The following is an 18952-nucleotide window of genomic DNA, read 5'->3' as shown; positions in this document are numbered from 1 at the left end:
GCAGCTTCCTCCACAAAGAAAATTGCCATGTAATTAACCGGCATTCAAGTTGGTTTCACTTCCAGACAAAGCAGCAGCCAACCACCAACTGCGGTTGTTATTTTTTGCATTAATTGAAGACATTTACCCTCACAAAGGCATTAAAAAAGGAAGCAGAGATTTCTGCCACTGTCGCTTTCACTGAGTTTTGAAAAGAGCTGATGCCATTTGACTTTTTGAACCAAACAACTTGGCAAGATGTGGATACAGAGGCAAATTTGTATAGTTATTGTTGTTGTTGTTGTTGTTATTTTGTTGTTGTTCCATTTTAATACACAATACAATGGGTTATACATAATTGTGAACATACTTGATACTCCTACCTCTTATTTGCCTCAGAACGACAACAACCCTGTGAGGTAAAGTTGAGCTGAGAGAGGGGAACTGACCCAAAATCTCCCAAATCCAATATTTTATTACAGTGAAAGGATAAACAAATAGATACTTTGGGTCAAGAGAGAATTATCGTCTGGGGAGTAGGGCCAGTGGATTTATATCAATTTAGCTCCTGCCTATTTTCAGTCTAAGCTTCAACACACAGTGCAGGTAGTCCTCGACTTACAACCATAATGAAGCCTGCCCATTATGGTTGTAAGTCATGAGGATTGTAAAGTGGGCAATCACGTGACTGATCAGATTTTACAATATTTTTTTGTGGTGCTCATGAACATGACGGTCATTAACTGAATCCCATTGTTCACTATGGGATTGTTCACTGCGACAAAAGACAAAAGCAAATGCTGGTTTTGGCAAAAACGTTCTAAAGCTATATATGAGTGTGATGCTGGTTGCAAGCTGGTTACCGAGCACCCAAAATGCTCGGCAGGGGAAGAGGCAGCCGTCAGAACTTCAGAACTGTACCTTTTGGGAGGTCTGGTCCAGTGATGGGTTCCGCCCGGTTCCGCCCGGTTCTACTGAGCTGGTAGCAGTGATGATATGACGTCACCAAACCGGTTCTGTCCCCCACCCACCCCCCCACGTTATTCTTACCTTTTATTTGGCCCTACCCCCAATCTATTGTTGCCTCCTGAGTCCCAGATGATGGCTAGAGGGAAAAAAACTGTTTAAACTATTGCGGCGGGGCTTCAAAGGGCCGCCGTACCCATTTGTTAAAAGAAAACAAATGGGTAGACCAGTGCCTGCAAAAATATATGAGTAGATCAGTGCCTGCAAAAATAAATGGGTAGATCGGTACAGCTCTGCAAGCAGTTAAAAGCCTGGTAGACCAGTACCTCTGCTAAATCCTAAATAATTGTCACATGACCATCAAGCCACGCCCACAAAATAATCCACACCCCCAGAACCGGTAGTAAAAAATTTTAGAACCCACCCTTGGTCTGGTCACTAAAAAGATCACTAAGATGGTCACAGAGAAGAAGGAGTCGACCTATTCTCCAAAGCCTCTGAAGGCAGGACAAGAAGCAATGGAGAGAATCAATCTAGAACTAAGGAGAAATTTCCTTATAGTTAGAACAATTGATCAGTGAAACGAAGTTGTGGGGTGCTCCAACACTGGAGCTTTTTAAGAAGAGATTGGATGGCCATTTGTCTGAAATAGTATAAGGCAGGGATGGCTAACCTTTTCTGGACTGAGTGACCAAAGCGTGCGCACATGCGTGTGGATGTGCTCGCGTGCGCCCAAACTACCAAAATTCAATGTGTGCATTGCTCCCACCCTGTGCATGCACCTGCGGCCCGCCCCCACCCCTTGTGCATGCGTGTACGCTCCCGGCATGCACCCAACTCCCCGCGCATGTGCCTGCGGGCCCCCGCACGCCCCACGTCCCCCACGCATGCGCATGTGCCCCATGCACACGCCCCTCCCCCCATGCATACGTGGCAGAGACCCAAAGACCAGCTGGCTGGTGGGAAGCATGTGCGCGTGCGTGGTGGAGCTGAATGGGGCGACGGCTCATGTGCCCACAGAGTGGGCACTGCGTGCCACCTCTGGCACGCATGCCATAGGTTTGCCATCACGGGTATAGGGTCTCCTACTTGACCCTACTTGACTCCAAGATCTCTTCCAACTATGTTGGAAGTGACCAATCCTTTACCATCTTTGGTTCTGGAGGGGATGGTACTATCCCAAATGGGCCTAATGCACAGTTCTTTTGGACTCACACCTTCTGCTCGAGGAGCAGATGGCAATCATGGCCAAGAGGATCTTTGGGCAATTTTGTAATGTGCACCAGTTGTGCCCATTCTTGGATCAGGAGACTCTGCTTATAGTCACTCCTCCCCTGGTCACCTCCTGACTTGACTACTGCAGCTTGCTTTACATGGGGCTGTTCTTGAGGAGTATCCAGAAAAGCTTCAGCTGGTGCAAAATGCAGCAACACGGGCAGTTATTATGACTGCCCTAGGATGGGCACCTATTATACCTGTATTGGTTGCCAGTTTGCTTCCAGGTCCAATTCAAGGTGAAATTTTTTATATGGCATAGCACCAGGTTTATCTTCATCCCTATTACAGCTACCCATCCCATCAGGTCTTTCAGGAAAGGCGCGCTGCAGGTCCCATCTGCTAAGAGTTCCATGTGACAGGGACCTCTTCTGCCATGGCGCCCACCCTCTGGAACATCATCCCACTCGAGATGAAATTAGCCTCAACTCTGATGGTCAAAATGTGCTTTTTCAGGAAGCCTGGGTATCCCCCTGGTAATAGGGAGCCGGCATGCTGTTTGTAATTGGGATGCGGTGGCTCAGCGGCTAAGACGCTGAGCTTGTCGACTGAAAGGTCAGCAGTTCAGCGGTTTGAATCCCTAGTGCCGCGTAACGGGGTGAGCTCCCATTACTTCTCCCAGCTTCTCCCAACCTAGCAGTTCGAAAGCACGTAAAAAATGCAAGTAGAAAAAATAGGGAACACCTTTGGTGGGAAGGTAACAGCGTTCCGTGTGCCTTTGGCGTTTAGTCATGCCGGCCACATGACCACGGAGACATCTTTGGACAGCGCCCCCTAGAGTCGGGAACGACTAGCACATATGTGCAAGGGGAACCTTTACTTTTACCTTTCATGCTGTTTCTACTGTATGTAAATATTATCCCTCTCATGGTCTTGTTTTATCCATTTTTATTCTTTTTATGGGTTCACAAAATGTTTTAATTACTGGCTTTACTGAACAGCGCCCGGTGTCACTTCAGGTGAAATAGGCAGCCCTGTAAATTTAGCCAATTAAAAATAAAATAATAAAATAAAAATAAGTGTACTGGACCCGGATCACACTTTGATTAAAGGCACAAAAGTAGGCCAAGCTGATTTTTTTCCCCCCTTATCCCTTGTGAGCCTGGCTCGCTTATAAGTACAGATGGGTAGATATTCAACAGGTAACAACCGAGGAAAGGAAATAGCTTCATCTTTAGAATACCTACTTATTATTCAACGGCTGAATGGCCCCGGAGCGCTGATGGAGAAGAAGAAATGACAGATTTGTGCAACTGAAGCGGCATATGTAGATAATTGTCTCTGCTGCTCTCATCTTTTCTATACTCCGAGAAAGCTCATCAGACATACTCAGTTTTTATGTGGGTCACCTCATCGATCAGTATTCGGAAGATGACTCTGGCTGGGAAGGAACGGCAGACGGAGTGAAGTGCTTGGCTGCAGAGAACCGAGAAGGATGGACTGGGATAACCCTTCCCGGAATCCGTGCTGGTTTCAAGGAAGACAGGACGCTTGCATTGATTCTCACTGTGACTTCACGCAAGTAGTCCTCGACTTACGACCACAAAAATGTCTGTTGCTAAGCAAGGCAGTTGTTAAGTGAGTTTTGCCCCATTTCAAGTGAGTTTTTTGCCACAGTTGTTAAGCAAGTCGCTCCAGTTGTTGGCGGAGGAAGGTTACAAATAGTGATCACATGACCCTGGGACCAGTGGTGAAATCCAAATTTTTTTACTACCGGTTCTGTGGGTGTGGCTTGGTGGGCATGGCTTGGTGGGTGTGGCAGGAGAAGGATACTGCAAAATCCCCATTCCAGTGATGGGTTGCCACTGGTTCACACCAGTTCTATAGAACTGGTAGTAAAACTGGTGGGAAGCTCCACCCACCAACAGCAACATCATCAAAACGCTTCTGCGCATGTGCGGCCCCGCTGCGGCCCCGCTGCGAACCAGTAGTAAAGGTAAGTAGAACCCACCCCTGTCCCATTCCCTCCTCACTCCTGGGGGAAGGATATTGCTAAACCTCCATTCCCACCCCACTCACAGGTATTTTCCAGTTCTCTAAACTACTCAAAATTTCTACTACCGGTTCTCCAGAACCTTTCAGAACCTGCTGGATTTCACCCCTGCCTGGGACAGTGCAATTTTCATTAATACATGCCAGGTGTCAAGCGCCCAAATTTTGATCACGTGACCATGGGGATGCTGCAAGGATCGTAAGTGTGAAAAACGGTCATAAGTCACTTTTTTCAGTGCCATTGTGACTATGAATGATCACTAAATGAATGGTTGTAACAGTTCATTTAGTGACTGTTCAAAGTTACGACGGCACTGAAAAAAATGACCGCTTTTCACACTTATGACCATTGCAGCATCCCCATGGTCACATGATCAAAATTCAAATGCTTGATAACTGACTCACATTTATGACAGTTGCAATATCCCGGGTCATGCCGGATCACCTTTTGCGACCTTCTGACAAGCAAAAGTCAATGGGGAATCCAGATTCCCTTAACAACCATATTACTAACTTAACAAATGCAATGATCCACTTAACAACTGCAGCAAGAAAAGTCATCCAATGGGGCAAACTCACTTAACAAATCTTTCACTTGGCAACATCAATTGTGGTCATAACTCAAGGACCACCTTTATAGTGTCGCTACCAGAGTAACACCTGGTAAGGATGATGGGAGTCTAGTCTGGGCGATGGATTCTGCATTTGGAATTGAAGGCATCACCTTGCAGCTACAACTCTGGACACTACATTTTTATACACCATGAATCATTCATTTAGAGCAACGTTTCTCAAACTCATCCACTTGAAGATGTGTGGACTTCAATTCCAGCATGCTGGCTGGGGCATTCTGGAAATCCACATATCTTCAAGTTGCTGAGTTTGAAAAACTCTGATATAGAATAAATATTATAGTCACTTAAATATCTTTAATATATTATCAGAGACAAATAGAAAGCCATTGTGGTCTAGTGATTAAGGCACCATTCTAGAAACATACGATGAATGGTTGCAGGAACTGGGCATGACTAATCTAGTGAAGAGAAGGACGAAGGAGATATGACAGCAGTGTTCCCATATTTGAAGGGTTGCCACAGAAGGGAGGGCGGTCAACCTATTTTCCAAAGCCTTGTCTGACCTGAAGGCCAGACAAGAACCAGTGGATGGAAACTGATCAAGCAGAGATTCAACCAGGGGTGAAATCCAATTTTTTTCCCTACCGGTCTGTGGGCGTGGCTTGGTGGGTGTGGCAGGGGAAGGATACTGCAAAATCTCCATTCCCTCCCCTCCTGGGGGAAGGATATTGCAAAATCTCCATTCCCACCCCATTATGGGGTCTGCCAGAAGTGGTATTTGCTGGTTCTCTGAACTACTCAAAATTTCCACTACTGGTTCTCCAGAACCTGTTAGAACCTGCTGGATTTCAACCCTAGATTCAATCTAGAAATAAGGAGAAATTTTCTGACAGTGAGAACAATCAACCACTGGAACAGAAGTTGCCTTCAGAAGTTGTGGGAGCTTCATCATTGGAGGCTTTCAAGAAGAGACTGGACTGCCATCTGTCAGAAATGGTGTAGGATCTCCTGCTTGGCCAGGGGGTTGGACTAGATGACCTGCAAGGTCCCTTCCAACTCTGTTAATCTGTTAATGTATTAAACCAGGAGACTGTGAGTTCTACTTCCACCATAGGCCTGAAAGCCAGCCAGGTGACTTTGGGCTAGTCACACTCTCTCAGGCCACAACACCAGGCGACAAGTGTTGACAAGCCAGGCAATCAATTCCTAGTGCAACCAATGAATCAAGCCTCTGAAAAAATTCCAACCTTACACTTGTAGGAAAACGCTGAGAAGAAAGGAAAAAAAAAGAGTTCCTAGAGCAAATATAGTTTATGTGTGACAATATGTCTTACTTGCAATGAGGCTTTAATGATGATGATTTCAGCATGTGGTCCAGTGGTGAAATCCAATTTTTTTTACTACCAGTTCTGTGGGTGTGGCTTGGTGGGCATGGCAGGGAAAGGATACTGCAAAATCCCCATTCCCTCCCCACTCCGGTGGGAACGATATTGCAAAATCTCCATTCCAGGGGGAGAGCCTTCTCTGTGGGGGCACCCGCCCTCTGGAACGAGCTACCCCCAGGGATACGACTGATCCCGGACCTCCGGACCTTCTGCCGGGCCCTGAAGACTTTTCTATTTCAGCAAGCCGGGCTGGTTTAAAATTTTTTTAACTGGTTAATTTTATGGGTAAGGGGTTTTAAATTGGGGAAGCCAAATTGATTTAATTATGTTTTAAATTATTTTAAACTTTCATATTGTATGTATTTTAATCTTGGCTGTATAAAATTTAATAAATAATAATAATAGTAATAATAGTAATAGTAATAGTAGTAGTAGTAGTAGTAGTAATAATAATAATAATAATAATAATAATAATAATAATAATAATAATAATAATAATTCCCACCCCACTCTGGGGCCAGCCAGAGGTGGCATTTGCCGGTTCTCTGAACTACTCAGAATTTCCGCTACCGTTTCTCCAGAATCTGTCAGAACCTGCTGGATTTCACCCCCGATGTGGTCTATATTTTAACTTGACCCTGACCTTTTGTTTATAACCACTCCTAAACCGTTTTAAGGTATTATGAAGGTTCTGTTTTTAGTCCATGCCTGCTTGGTATGGTTGTTTCAAGGGTTGATTCAATATCACTTTAAATATTGATTTTTAAAAACATTGTTGATTGTTCTTGATTTCCTTGCACTTAAGTATAAACATTTTTTTTAAAAAAGAGATATCCCAATATACTCTGCCTTTGATTCGATGAAGATAAAAGGCAGTGCAAAATTACCAGAAAAAAGAAAAAGTACTTCTGTTTGGCTTATGTATTTCCTTTGAGGTTGAAACCTTCTGTATCTAGGATTTTTTTTAAAAAAACAACAACCAACAACCCTTGATTACTATAGCTAAAAATATGCTTTAATAAAGCAATCCTATGCTCTGCTCAAAATGCTTCTACAGCAGAAATTTCTGACCTTGCCAAATATCCTGCAGGCAGGGAGGAAGCAGAAAAAGAAGCCAAATTTATTTCTATGATTGTTGGTTGGTTTGTGGAAAAAAACCCCAAACTTCTTCCACAGTAAGCAATGATATTATTTATAGAATCTTCGGAACACAGAAATGTGGAGTTAGAAAGAACTGTAAGGATCATCTAGTCCAGGGGTCACCAACTGGTGGTCCGTGAGAAAATTTTGGTGGTCCGCAGAAAAATTATTTGCATTTTTTATATTGCACTAAATCAGGGGTCCTCAAATTAAGGGCCCTGGGCTGGATATATATATTTTTTAATTTGATTTATATGCCGCCCTTCTCCGGAGACTCAGGGCGGCTTACAATGTGCTCAGTAATAGCCTTCATCCTTTTTATTTATACAAAGTCATCTTATTGCCCCCACAACTGGGTCCTCAATTTAGAAAGGATGGAAGGCTGAGTCAACCTTGAGCCTTGGAGAGATTCGAACCTGCAGTAATTGCAGGCAGCTGGTCTTAATAACCAGCTTAATAACAGGGTGCCTTAGACCACTGTACTACCAAGGCTCTTCTGCAATGAACATTTGTGTTGCTGCAGAGAGTCTACCTCTTCGGGGTCCTTTTGTGAGGGTTGGAGGGGGACAGAAATTCCGACTCGGGGTCTCCTTCAGCCTCCTGGTGTGGGGCTTTGGGCGAAGGCTGGAGGGAATGCCGCTGGCAGCAAAGAGCCAGAGGGCCTCGTTCCAGTGGGACTGCATCATGGCCTGGAACTGGCTGACCATCTCAGCCCGCTGACCCTCCAGGAGCCGGTACCCGGCCTTGCACTCTCACAGGACTTCCCTCTGCTTGGAAAGCCTATGCTCCTAGTCCTCAGTGAGGTGCTTCTGCTGAGCCTCCTTCTTGGTCAGATCAGATTTGAAACTGAGCTGTTTTGCCAACTCTTTCTCATGGTGGCTGCTTAGCTCCAACAACTGCTTCCTGTTGGGGCCCTAAGGAGCCCGGGCAGGGAGGGGAGGAGTGGGTGGGAGGGGAGGGGCGAGTAGAGGCTGGTGAGGTGCCCCTTGACATAAGTGACATCAAGTTGGCCACACCCATCCAGTCACATGACCACCTAGCCACGCCCACCCAGCCAGTCATTGGTAGATCATGTTAGTGGTCCGTGGAATTTAAAATTATGAATTTAGTGGTCCCTGAGGTCCGAAAGGTTGGTGACCCCTGATCTAGTCCACGGGTCCCCAATGCCCGATCTGTGGCCCAGTGCCGGCAGTGGTGGGATCCTTCTGGTTTAACAACCGGTTCAGTGATTACGTGCTTTGTGCGCAGTTGAACCAAAAATCATCTTCCGCATTAGTGCTAGGGAATTAAAACAACTGAAGCACGGCAATCCGCTCTGCCGCGCCAATCAGCTGCGAAGGTAAAGGTAAGTAAAGCACAGGGGCGGGGGGTGGGGTGGGCGGGTGGGCGCAGCTGATCATTGGAGCAAACCGGTTTGCTCCCAGCTGATCGTCGGAGCTACCAGTTCACCCGAACTAGTAGAATCTCAACCCTGAGTGCCGGGCTGCAGCCTGTTTGGGCTGCAATTAGTGGTGGCGAGCACGCCTCTGTGCACACATGAAGCTGCATTTGTGAAAGTGGCGCGCAAGTATGAAACCATTCCCTCTTCCCCCCCCCCACTTCCTCCGCTGGTCTGCCAAGTCAGAAAGGTTGGGGATCGCTGGGATGCTGTAGTGTAGCCTCTTCTTCAAAGCAGCGGAGAACCCCACCACTTCCACAGGGAAAGGGCTTACTCTTGTAGAGATCTTACCATCACAAAGTTTTTTTATTGTATATAAATGATAATCAAAGGCCTTGAAATAACAGGAGTCACTAGAAACTTCAGAAGCTTTGTGGAAAGACAAATGACATGATAGAATATAGTTGCCTGACCCAACTGTGGAATGGGGCAACTTGCTGTCAGACCTGGAGGCCATCTTTTTCTTTGGATCTTCAGGGCTGCCACACTTAATGCTGTGGGAAACTGGGAGGGGGGAGTCTTCTTTTGTTGGGGGTGTTACTTGGAACCTTGACACTCGCCCTGGTTCTCTTGCCACGGCCATCTAGCTATAGCTGACTTGCCATGGCCAACTTGCCATGGGACAACTCAATGTCGCCAACTAGCCACGGGACAATTCGCCATGGACAATTTAATGCAGGATAACTCAAGAGAGAGTCAAGTAGAATTGCAACTCACCCCAGCCTCGAAGACTTTTAACTTGAGAAGGTTCAAACCTAAAGCAAGACAAAGCCCACTGCAATTCTTTTGTCCCTCTCTTGAGTTATCTTGCATTGAACTGTCCAATGGCGAGTTGGCCAGAGTGAGTTGTCCTGCAGTGAGTTGGTCAGAATGAGTTGGTTTTGGTGAGTTAGACACAATGAGAAAGTCAGGGTGAGTCGACTGAGGTGAGTAGTCCTAGACCAGTGATGGCTAACCTTTTTGCCATCATGTGCCAAAAGCGGGGGGAGTGTGTGGAGGGGTCGCGAGCGCATGTGCCTACATCCATAATTCAATGCGCCCTGCCCTTCCGCGCATACCCACACGACACCCCTCCATGCAACTCCATGCTTTTTGCACCTGATGGCCCGGTGGGTCCAGTAGGCCCATTTTTCGCCCTCCCCAGGCTCCAGAGGCTTTCTAGGAGCCTGGGGAGGGCGAAAATGGCCTCCCCCACCCCCCGGAGGCCAGAAACAACCAGTTTCCTGACTTCCGGTGGGACTGGAAGGCCTGAAAATTAGCTGGCCGGTGCGCACATGCACGCTGGAGCTGAGCTAGGGCAACACTCGCGTGCCCACCAATATGGCTCCGCGTGCCAACTGCGGCACGCATGCCATAGGTTTGCCATCACGGTCCTAGACCTATAACAGTTATAACAGTAACAGAGTTGGAAGGGACCTTGGAGTTCATCTAGTCCAACCCCCTGCTCACACAGGAGACCTATATCAAGGATTCGAACCGCCGAACTGCCGACCTTTCTGATCGACAAGCTCAGCATATTAGTCACTGAGCCACCTCGCCAGGCTGATTACTGGGAGACTAGGAGAGGTTTAATATCAAGAGGGGAATCTTTCAACGAAACTCATTATCACAACTATTGTTATCAGTGCACTGATTCCTCTGTCAACTCTACTGAACAGGTCTTGCTCATGGTTATCAAACATCAAAAACATCTGCCAGGCTATCCCACCTCCTCTACATGGATGTTCTGAAGTTGTATGGAAAAGCACCCTTACCATCAGCATGGAAAAATAGTGAACATTGATGATGTTTTATGGAAATGTCATCAAAAGTCTGGTTGAGGAAGAGCACTACAAATACCTGGGCGTCCTTCAAACTGACAACATCAAGCACACCGAAGTCAAGAAGAAGATTAGAAGTGAATACATCATGAGAGTGCGAAGAAGATCTTATAGTCCAAACTCAGTGGAGGAAATATTTTCAAGGCAATTTACACCTGGACAATTCCAGTCATTAGGTACACAAATGGAATAATGGACTGGATTTAAACAGCCCTGGGTAGGAAGACCAGAAAAATAATGACAATGAATCATGCCTGTCACTCAACTCAGCAATGTTGACAGACCCTACTTACCAAGGAAAATAGGTGGGCGTGGAATGTTGCAAGTACATCAGACAGTTGAAGAAGAAGAAAGGGCACTGGAAGAATATCTGAAGGGCAGTGAAGAAGATGCATCCAAACTAGTAAAGCATGAAGGTTTACTGAATACCAGAGAGAACAAACTGGAGTCCAAGAAAGACCAAACGAAGAAGAGAAAAAAGATTTGGCAAGGCAAAATATTTTACACACAATTAGTAGGCAAAACAGATAACAAGATCTGATGATGGCTAAAATAGGAAAGTTAAAGAAAGAGGCAGAGGGGCTAATTCAGAGTTGAAATCCAGCAGGTTCTGACAGGTTCTGGAGAACCGGTAGTGGAAATTTTGAGCAGTTCGGAGAACCGGCAAATACCACCTCTGGCTGGCCCCAGAGTGGGGTGGGAATGGAGATTTTGCAATATTCTTCCCCCAGGAGTGGGGAGGGAATGGGGATTTTGTAGTATCCTTCCCCTGCCACGCCCACCAAACCACACCACGCCCACCAAGCCACGCCCACAGAACCCGTAGTAAAAAAAAATTGAATTCTACCACTGGGCTAATTGTGACAGCAATAGACCAAGCTTTAAGAATGAATGCATTCATGGCTGAAATTCTGCATCCAGGTTTGATCACCATGTTACAAAAAAGTTGTTGAGACATTAGAAAAGGTGCAGAGAAGAGCAACTAGGATGATTAAAGGCCTGGAGACTAAAACATATGAAGAATGACTGCAGGATCTGGATATGGCTAGTCTAGAGAAAAGAAGGAGTAGGAATGACATGATAACATTATTCCAGTATTTGAAGGGCTGCCACAAAGAAGAGGGGATCAACTTATTTTCCAAAGCACCTGAAGGCAGGACAAGAAACAATAGCCTTGGTAGTACAGTGGTCTAAGCCACCCTGTTATTAAGCTGGTTATTAAGACCAGCTGCCTGCAATTACTGCAGGTTCAAATCTCGCCAAGGCTCAAGGTTGACTCAGCCTTCCATCCTTTCTAAGGTAGGTAAATTGAGGACCCATTTGTGGGGGCAATAAGCTGACTTTGTATAAATATACAAAAGGATGAAGGCTATTGCTTAGCGCATTGTAAGCCGCCCTGAGTCTCCGGAGAAGGGCGGCATATAAATCAAATTAAAAAAAAATAATAGGTGGAAACTAATCAAGGAGAGAACTTAGAACTAAGGAGAAATTTCCTGACAGTTAGAACTAATCAGTGGAAGTAGTTGTCTCCAGAAGTTGTGAATGCTCCAACACTGGAAGTTTATAAGAAGAGATTGGACAACCATTTGTCTGAAGTGGTGTAGGGTTTCCTGCCTAAGCAGGGGGTTGGACTAGAAGACCTCCAAGGTCCCTTCCAACTCTGTTATTCTATTCTATTCTATTCTATTCTATTCTATTCTATTCTATTCTATTCTATTCTATTCTATTCTATTCTATTCTATTCTATTCTATTCTCATCAAGGAGAGAAGCAACCTGGAATTAAGGAGAAACTTCCTAACAGTGACAACAATTAACCAGTGGAAGGCTTGCCTTCAGTAGTTGTGGGTGCTTCCTCACTGAAGGCTTTTAAGAAGAGACTGGATAGCTACTTGACTGAAATGGTATAGGGCAGGGGTGGGTTCTACATACCTTTACTACCGGTTCGCAACGGGAGCGTGCGCACTTCTGCGCATGCACAGATCGTCCATTATGACGTCTGGGTAGGTGGGCGGAGCCTCCCGCTGCTTTTACTACCGGTTTGCAAGAACCAGACAGAACCGGGAGCAACCTACCACTGGTATAGGGTCTCCTGCTTGAGCAGGTGGTTGGACTAGAACAGGGGTGTCAAATTCAAGGACCAGGAGCTGGAGCCAGCCTATAGGGTGCTTAGATCTAGCCCATGGGGCCTGCCCTCAAAACAGCAAAGGACCGGCCTGCAGTGTCTCTGACAGTGAAAACAGAGCTTGGGAGGGCCATGGGTAGCACTCCCAAACTCTGTTTACTCTGGCAGATGGTTGCAGGAGGCCGTCGCAGCGTAAAACGGAGCTCGGGAGCCCGATTTTTGCTGGCAGAGCGCTCAGACCACCACAGGCATCCCTGACACGAGTGACATCGAGCTGGCCATGCCCATCCCTGCCCCCCACCACCACAGATCAAACACAACCCTGATGCGGCCCTCAATTAAATCAAGTTTGACACCCCTGGACTAGAAGGTCCCCAAGGTCCCTTCCAGCTCTATTCTGAGTAATGGGAATTGAGTAGCTAGCAACACCCAGTAAAAACTGCCTCTTCTAAAAAACTGGAAAAAACAGTGGATCACTTAGCTGCTGCAGGAAGGTCTCACAGATTGACTACAAACAATGGAATAACGAAGTAGCAACCCTGATGCATTGGAATAAATGCAAGAAATACCATTTGCCTGAGAGCAAGAACTGGTGGGATTACAAAACAGACAAGTAATAGAAAATGAAGACTCTAAAGTGCTCTTGGATTTTAGGATTCAAACTAGACAATCAATTGCTATATAACAGCCCAGGCTTAACAATTGTTGATTAAAAAAAAAAGACCAAAAAAAGTCTGGATATAGATGTTGCAGTATCAGGAGACAGCAGATAAGAAGAGAACGTACTGGAGAAAAACCACAAAACATGAAGACCAAATGGAAGTAGAATAACGATGGCAAAAGAAGCAAAGATAGTACTAATTGTAATAGGCACCTTGGGTGCAATTCCAAAAAAACATCTGGAACAGCATTTGAACATCATCAACATTGACAAAATTACTACTAGTCAATTGCAAAATTGTGGCTTTACTTGAAACAGCTTACATCTTGCAATGGTATCTTCAATACTGTTAAACAATAATATCTACAACAACATCTGCCTAACCAAGGTTCTTGAGTAGTGCAGTACTCAATGGATAGGCAAAAAGGCCAAATCAAATCTAAACATCTGGCTGACTGTGTGACCAACCACAGTATATTAAACTTGTTTACTGCCTGACTCTAAAAAACTCTGAGTTATGCCTATGCCATTCTTGTTTTGGAAACCCTGGCTACTAGAGCCGTGGTGGATTAGAATCAGTGGTGGGATTCAAGTAATTTAACAACCGGTTCTCTGCCCTAATGATTTCTTCCAACAACCAGTTTGCCAAACTGCTCAGAAAGTTAACAACTGGTTCTCCCGAAGTGGTGCGAACTGGCTGAATCCCACCCACTGGTTAGAATGCAATATTGCAGGAAACTCTGCCCACTGCCAGGAGTTCAATCCTGACGAGCTCAAAGTTGACTCAGCCTTCCATCCTTTAGGACTGGGACAAATGAGAACAGAGGATGCTGACATTGTAAATTGCTTAGGGAGGGCTGTAAAACACTATGAAGTGGTATATAAGTCTAACTGCTACGGCTGCTTTTGCTATCTGGCATCTTCAATTTTACAACTTTGCAAATTATTATACACATCATTTTGCTGCTCATGGTATCTTTTTTTTTTATTACTGGATCTCATTTTATATAATATTAGATTTAACTTCATTCTATTTATTTATACCCTACCTGTCATACTACAATGGTCCAGGTAGTATAAGTATAATGTTTGTTTTAATGCAGCAAAAATAGAATAATATAAAAGCACCCAAATACAATAATAAAGAAGAGGTACAATAATTAACATAATTATATAAGCTTGGCCACACTGGAATGATTGTTGTCCATTGTAGTCCACAGTGGTCAGCCATATGCCTCAAGGGCGTTCACCAGGAAGAAGAGAAGACAGACACTCTTTCTGTTCTTGTTCCATGGCTATTGGCAGGGGTAGGCTGCTGGGGGTTCGCAGGGGTTCGGGAGAACCTCTAGCTAAGATTCTGTGCAGTTCAGAGAACCGCCAAATCCCACTCCTGACTGGCCCCGCCCACCCCTCCCCTCCCAGGAGTCCCCATGCGGCTCATTTTGGATGCAGGTAAGTGCAGGATGTGCGCGGAGGCTTGGGGAGGCTGAAAAATGGGCCTACCGGAAGTTCGGGAAGGCCGGAAACAGGCCCGGAAAGGGCCTCCGGAGCCTGGGGAGGCCGTTTTCACCCTAACAGAGGCTCAAGGAAAGCCTCCAGAGCTCGGGGAGCAGGGGTGAAATACAGCAGGTTCTGACACGTTCTGGAGAACCAGTAGCGGAAATTTTGAGCAGTTCAGAGAACTGGCAAATGCTACCTCTGGCTGGCCCCAGAGTGGGATGGGAATGGAGATTTTGCAATATCCTTCCCCCAGGAGTGGGGAGGAATGGGGATTTTGCAGTATCCTTCCCCTGGAGTGTGGTGGGAATGGAGATTTTGCAGTATTCTTCCTCTGCCACACCCACCAAGCCACACCACGCCCACCAAGCCACGCCCACAGAACAAGTAGTAAAAAAATTTGGATTTCACCACTGCCGGGGAAGGCAAAAACGCCTCCCCCCCCGCATTGGTGCAGGAGGCTGACTAGGCCACTCCCGCCATGGCCACGCCCACCCAGCAACCGGGCAGAGAACCCATTGCTAAAATTTTTGAACCCCTCCCTGGCCACTGGTATTTGGAGCAGGCGGTCCCCAACTTTGAACTGAGCCCTTGAGAGACCAGTCCTTCATAGACTTAACAGAATAACAGAGTTGGAAGGGATCTTGGAGGTCTTCTACTCAAACCTCCAGCTCAAGACAGGCGATCCTATACCATCCTGGTCAAATGACTATCCAGTCTCTTCTTGATAACCTCCAGTGTTGGAACATCCACAGCTTCTGAAGTTAAACCGCTCCACTGGTTAATTGTTCTCAGTGTCAGGAAACTTCTCCTTAGTTCTAGGTTTGTTCTCTCCTTGATTAGTTTCCACCTATTGCTTCTTGTCCTGCTTTCCGGTGCTTCAGAGAATAGGTTGACACTACCCCACCTCCCATGCTCTACTTTGTGGCAGCCCCTCAAATATTAGAAGATGCCACCATGCCATCCCAATCCCTCACCTCGCCAGACTAGACACGATTTCTCTATCCCTTTCTCCTCTTAAGTCCATCCAAGTCAGAAGCCGTCACCTTGTTTTGTAGCAATAAATCCCACAAGTTAATGATCCATTAAGTAGGTCAGTTGCAGTATCATGAGCTTTCAAGGTCTGAGGTGAGTTCAACCCTTTTTTTAGCATCATGGCACAGTCTCTGCATGAGTTATCTCTACATGAAATACAGCAGCGCAGACATTTACTTAACAACAAAAACAAAGGGGTGACTAGAACTTTCCTGGTCTATTAGTGACGGCTCACAAGCAACTCATGCCTACTGGGGAATTGTCAAAATATAAGACTGAGGCAATTTCTAACAGTGTGTGCTGGTTTCTTGTTTAACCTTTCAAAAATACCAGATGGATCGAGGCTGATTGAGCCTCCGTTAGAGCCCCTGTTTTGCCTGCAGAAAATCCAAGCGTGAATTTCTTTGCCTGCGTACCTTGGAGGGCAATGAGGTTGGTGAACCAGGAAAGGAAGGCCGCCTTTCTACCATCTTCCCTCCATCACACACCATCACACCAGACTCAGAAGATTCATTTGGGTCTTTTTTTAAAAACCAAGCTTAGACATTTTAAATATAAAGATACCCTGTTTCCCGGAAAATAAGACCTCCCTGGATAATAAGCACAATTGGGCTTTTGAGTTCATGTGCTAAAATAAGCCCCACCCCTGAAAATAAGACCTCCCTGAAAATATTTAAATGCTTGCACAGCCGGTCCCCGCCATTTCCTCTGGTTAGGGTTAGGGAGACAGAGCTGGAAATCAGGTAAGATGGCAAGAGGAGCCCCGTCTTGCTCCATGCACCTCAAAATAATAAGACCTCCTCGAAAATAAAGCCAAGCGCTTATTTCGGGGTCCAAAAAAAAATATATAAGACAGGGTCTTATTTTCGGGGAAACACAGTATTATTTTTAGCAGAGCTTAGACAGGTATTGCATGCTAGAGAAACAGTAGCATGTTGTCTTAAACCAGAATGTACCATCTTTGGGGTATGCACAACACAAGGAACTGGAGTGCCCAGAAAAAGAGGCCCAAGGGCAGAAGTATAGAAGGGAAAGGAGGAATCTTACCTTCTGTGATGTTCAGATGGACTGCTCCATGGCCAGGTTGTGATATCGCCAGCAAACTCACCACAAGGAGAAGCGGCATCTGAGGATAAGAGGAAAGGTAATGTCCATACAAGGATTACACCGCAGGATTTAGAATAACAGAGTTGGAAAGGACTTTCTGGTCTGACCCCCACTTCTCAAGCAGGAGACCCTACATCAGAACCTGTCAGCAGGTTCTGACAGGTTCTGGAGAACCGGTAGTGTTAATTTTGAGTAGTTTGGAGAACCGGCAAATACCACTTCTGGCTGGCCCCAGAGTGGGGTGGGAATGGAGATTTTGCAATATCCTTCCCCAAGGAGTGGGGAGGGAATGGGGATTTTGTAGTATCCTTCCCCTGCCACGCCCACCAAGCCACTCCCAAAGAACCAGTAATAAAAAAACACCATTTCAGACAAATGGATGACCAATCTCTTCTTGAGAACCTCCAGTGATGGAAGTTGATTGCTCCAAGATGATCATGTATTCTTGATTTCCATTACTATAACGAGTAGATATAGTAATGGAAATCAAGAATACATGATCATCTTGGAGCAATCAACTTTTGTACACCGGTGGGTACAAAAGATTGTGTGACCCTTGCCCTAAAAAAATTAAGAACTGCAGTCTTACACAAGTAGCCCCTATTTTGCCCACCATCAGAAGGAATGTGATCATAGAAATAGCAATAGCAATAGCACCTAGACTTATATACAGCTTCACAGTGCTTTACGGCACTCTCTAAGCAGTTTATAGAGTCAGCATATTACCCCCAACAATCTAGGTCCTCATTTTACCCACCTTGGAAGGATGGAAAGCTGAGTCGACCTTGAGTTGGAAAGAATTGAACTGCTGAGCCGCTGGCGGGGTCGGTCGTCAGCAGAATTAGCCTGCAATACTGCATTCTAACCACTGCGCCACCACGGCTGTTACAATCATACAAACAAAGAATATTTGCCTACTGAGCTTGCTTTGTATTTTCTTGTTTCCTTTTGATTGTTTCAGAAGTCTGATTGTTACAGACCCCTCATATCCTGGACATAAACTGTTTCAACTCCTACCCTCAAAACAACGCTATAGAGCACTGCACACCAGAACAACTAGACACAAGAACAGTTTTTTCCCCAAATGCCATCACTCTGCTAAACAAATAATTCCCTCAACACTGTCAAACTATTTACTAAGTCTGCACTACTATTAATCTTCTCATCGTTCCCATCACCCATCTCCTTCCACTTATGACTGTATGACTGTAACCTTGTTGCTTGAATCCTTATGATTTATATTGACTGTTTACTAATATGATTTGATTGCTTGTACCTTATGACTATCATTAAGTGTTGTATCTTATGATTCTTGATGAACGTATCTTTTCTTTTATGTACACCGAGAGCGTATGTACAAAAGACAAATTCCTTGTGTGTCCAATCACACATGGCCAATAAGGAATTCTATTCTATTCTATTCTATTCTGTTCTGTTCTGTTCTGTTCTGTTCTGTTGTTCTATTCTATTCTATTCTATTCTATTCTATTCTATTCTATTCTATTCTATTCTATTCTATTCTATTCTATTCTATTCTATTCAGAATGCCCATAGTAAATGTTTAGTGTGCAGTACGTTCCTTTGCATTAAATCCTTGGGAGAAATTCTGAAAATGGGCCTGTCTACGGAGAAGCATCACAAGTCGGTGTGTGCCTCTCTGAACCATCTATAAGACCTGATGTAAGATAGAGGTGTCAAACTCAAGGCCCCGGGACTTAGATCTGGCCCACGGGGCCACCCTGGAAACAGTGAAGGACTGGCCTGATGTGCTTCTGCCAGCGAAAACAGGCTCCCGAGCTCCATTTTCAGCTGCCACTGCCTCCTGCAACCCTCTGCCAGTGAAAACGGAGCTCGGGAACCTGTTTTCGCTAGCAGAGTGCTCGGGCCACCACAGGCACTGACTAGAGTGACATCAAGCTGGCCACACACCCCCGGTCTCCCCGAGGTCATACACAACCC

General features: G+C 45.5%; 1 protein-coding gene across 2 annotated transcripts in view; it reads right to left on the bottom strand.

Annotated features, from left to right (window-relative positions):
- Positions 1–18952, bottom strand: part of GABBR1 (gamma-aminobutyric acid type B receptor subunit 1) — a 200383-nt gene that overhangs the window by 79937 nt on the left and 101494 nt on the right. For both annotated transcript variants that reach the window (XM_034431779.3, XM_087883827.1), the window contains exon 3: positions 16934–17012. In XM_034431779.3, the coding sequence (XP_034287670.1) occupies positions 16934–17012 (79 nt within the window). The remainder of the gene's footprint in view (positions 1–16933; positions 17013–18952) is intronic.

The sequence above is a fragment of the Pantherophis guttatus genome, chromosome 2, assembly GCF_059756535.1.
Source record: "Pantherophis guttatus breed Tessera chromosome 2, ASM5975653v1, whole genome shotgun sequence".
Lineage (NCBI taxonomy): Eukaryota > Metazoa > Chordata > Lepidosauria > Squamata > Colubridae > Pantherophis > Pantherophis guttatus.
Note: the sequence above shows the minus strand (reverse complement) of the source record. Positions and strands in the feature narration are given on the sequence as shown.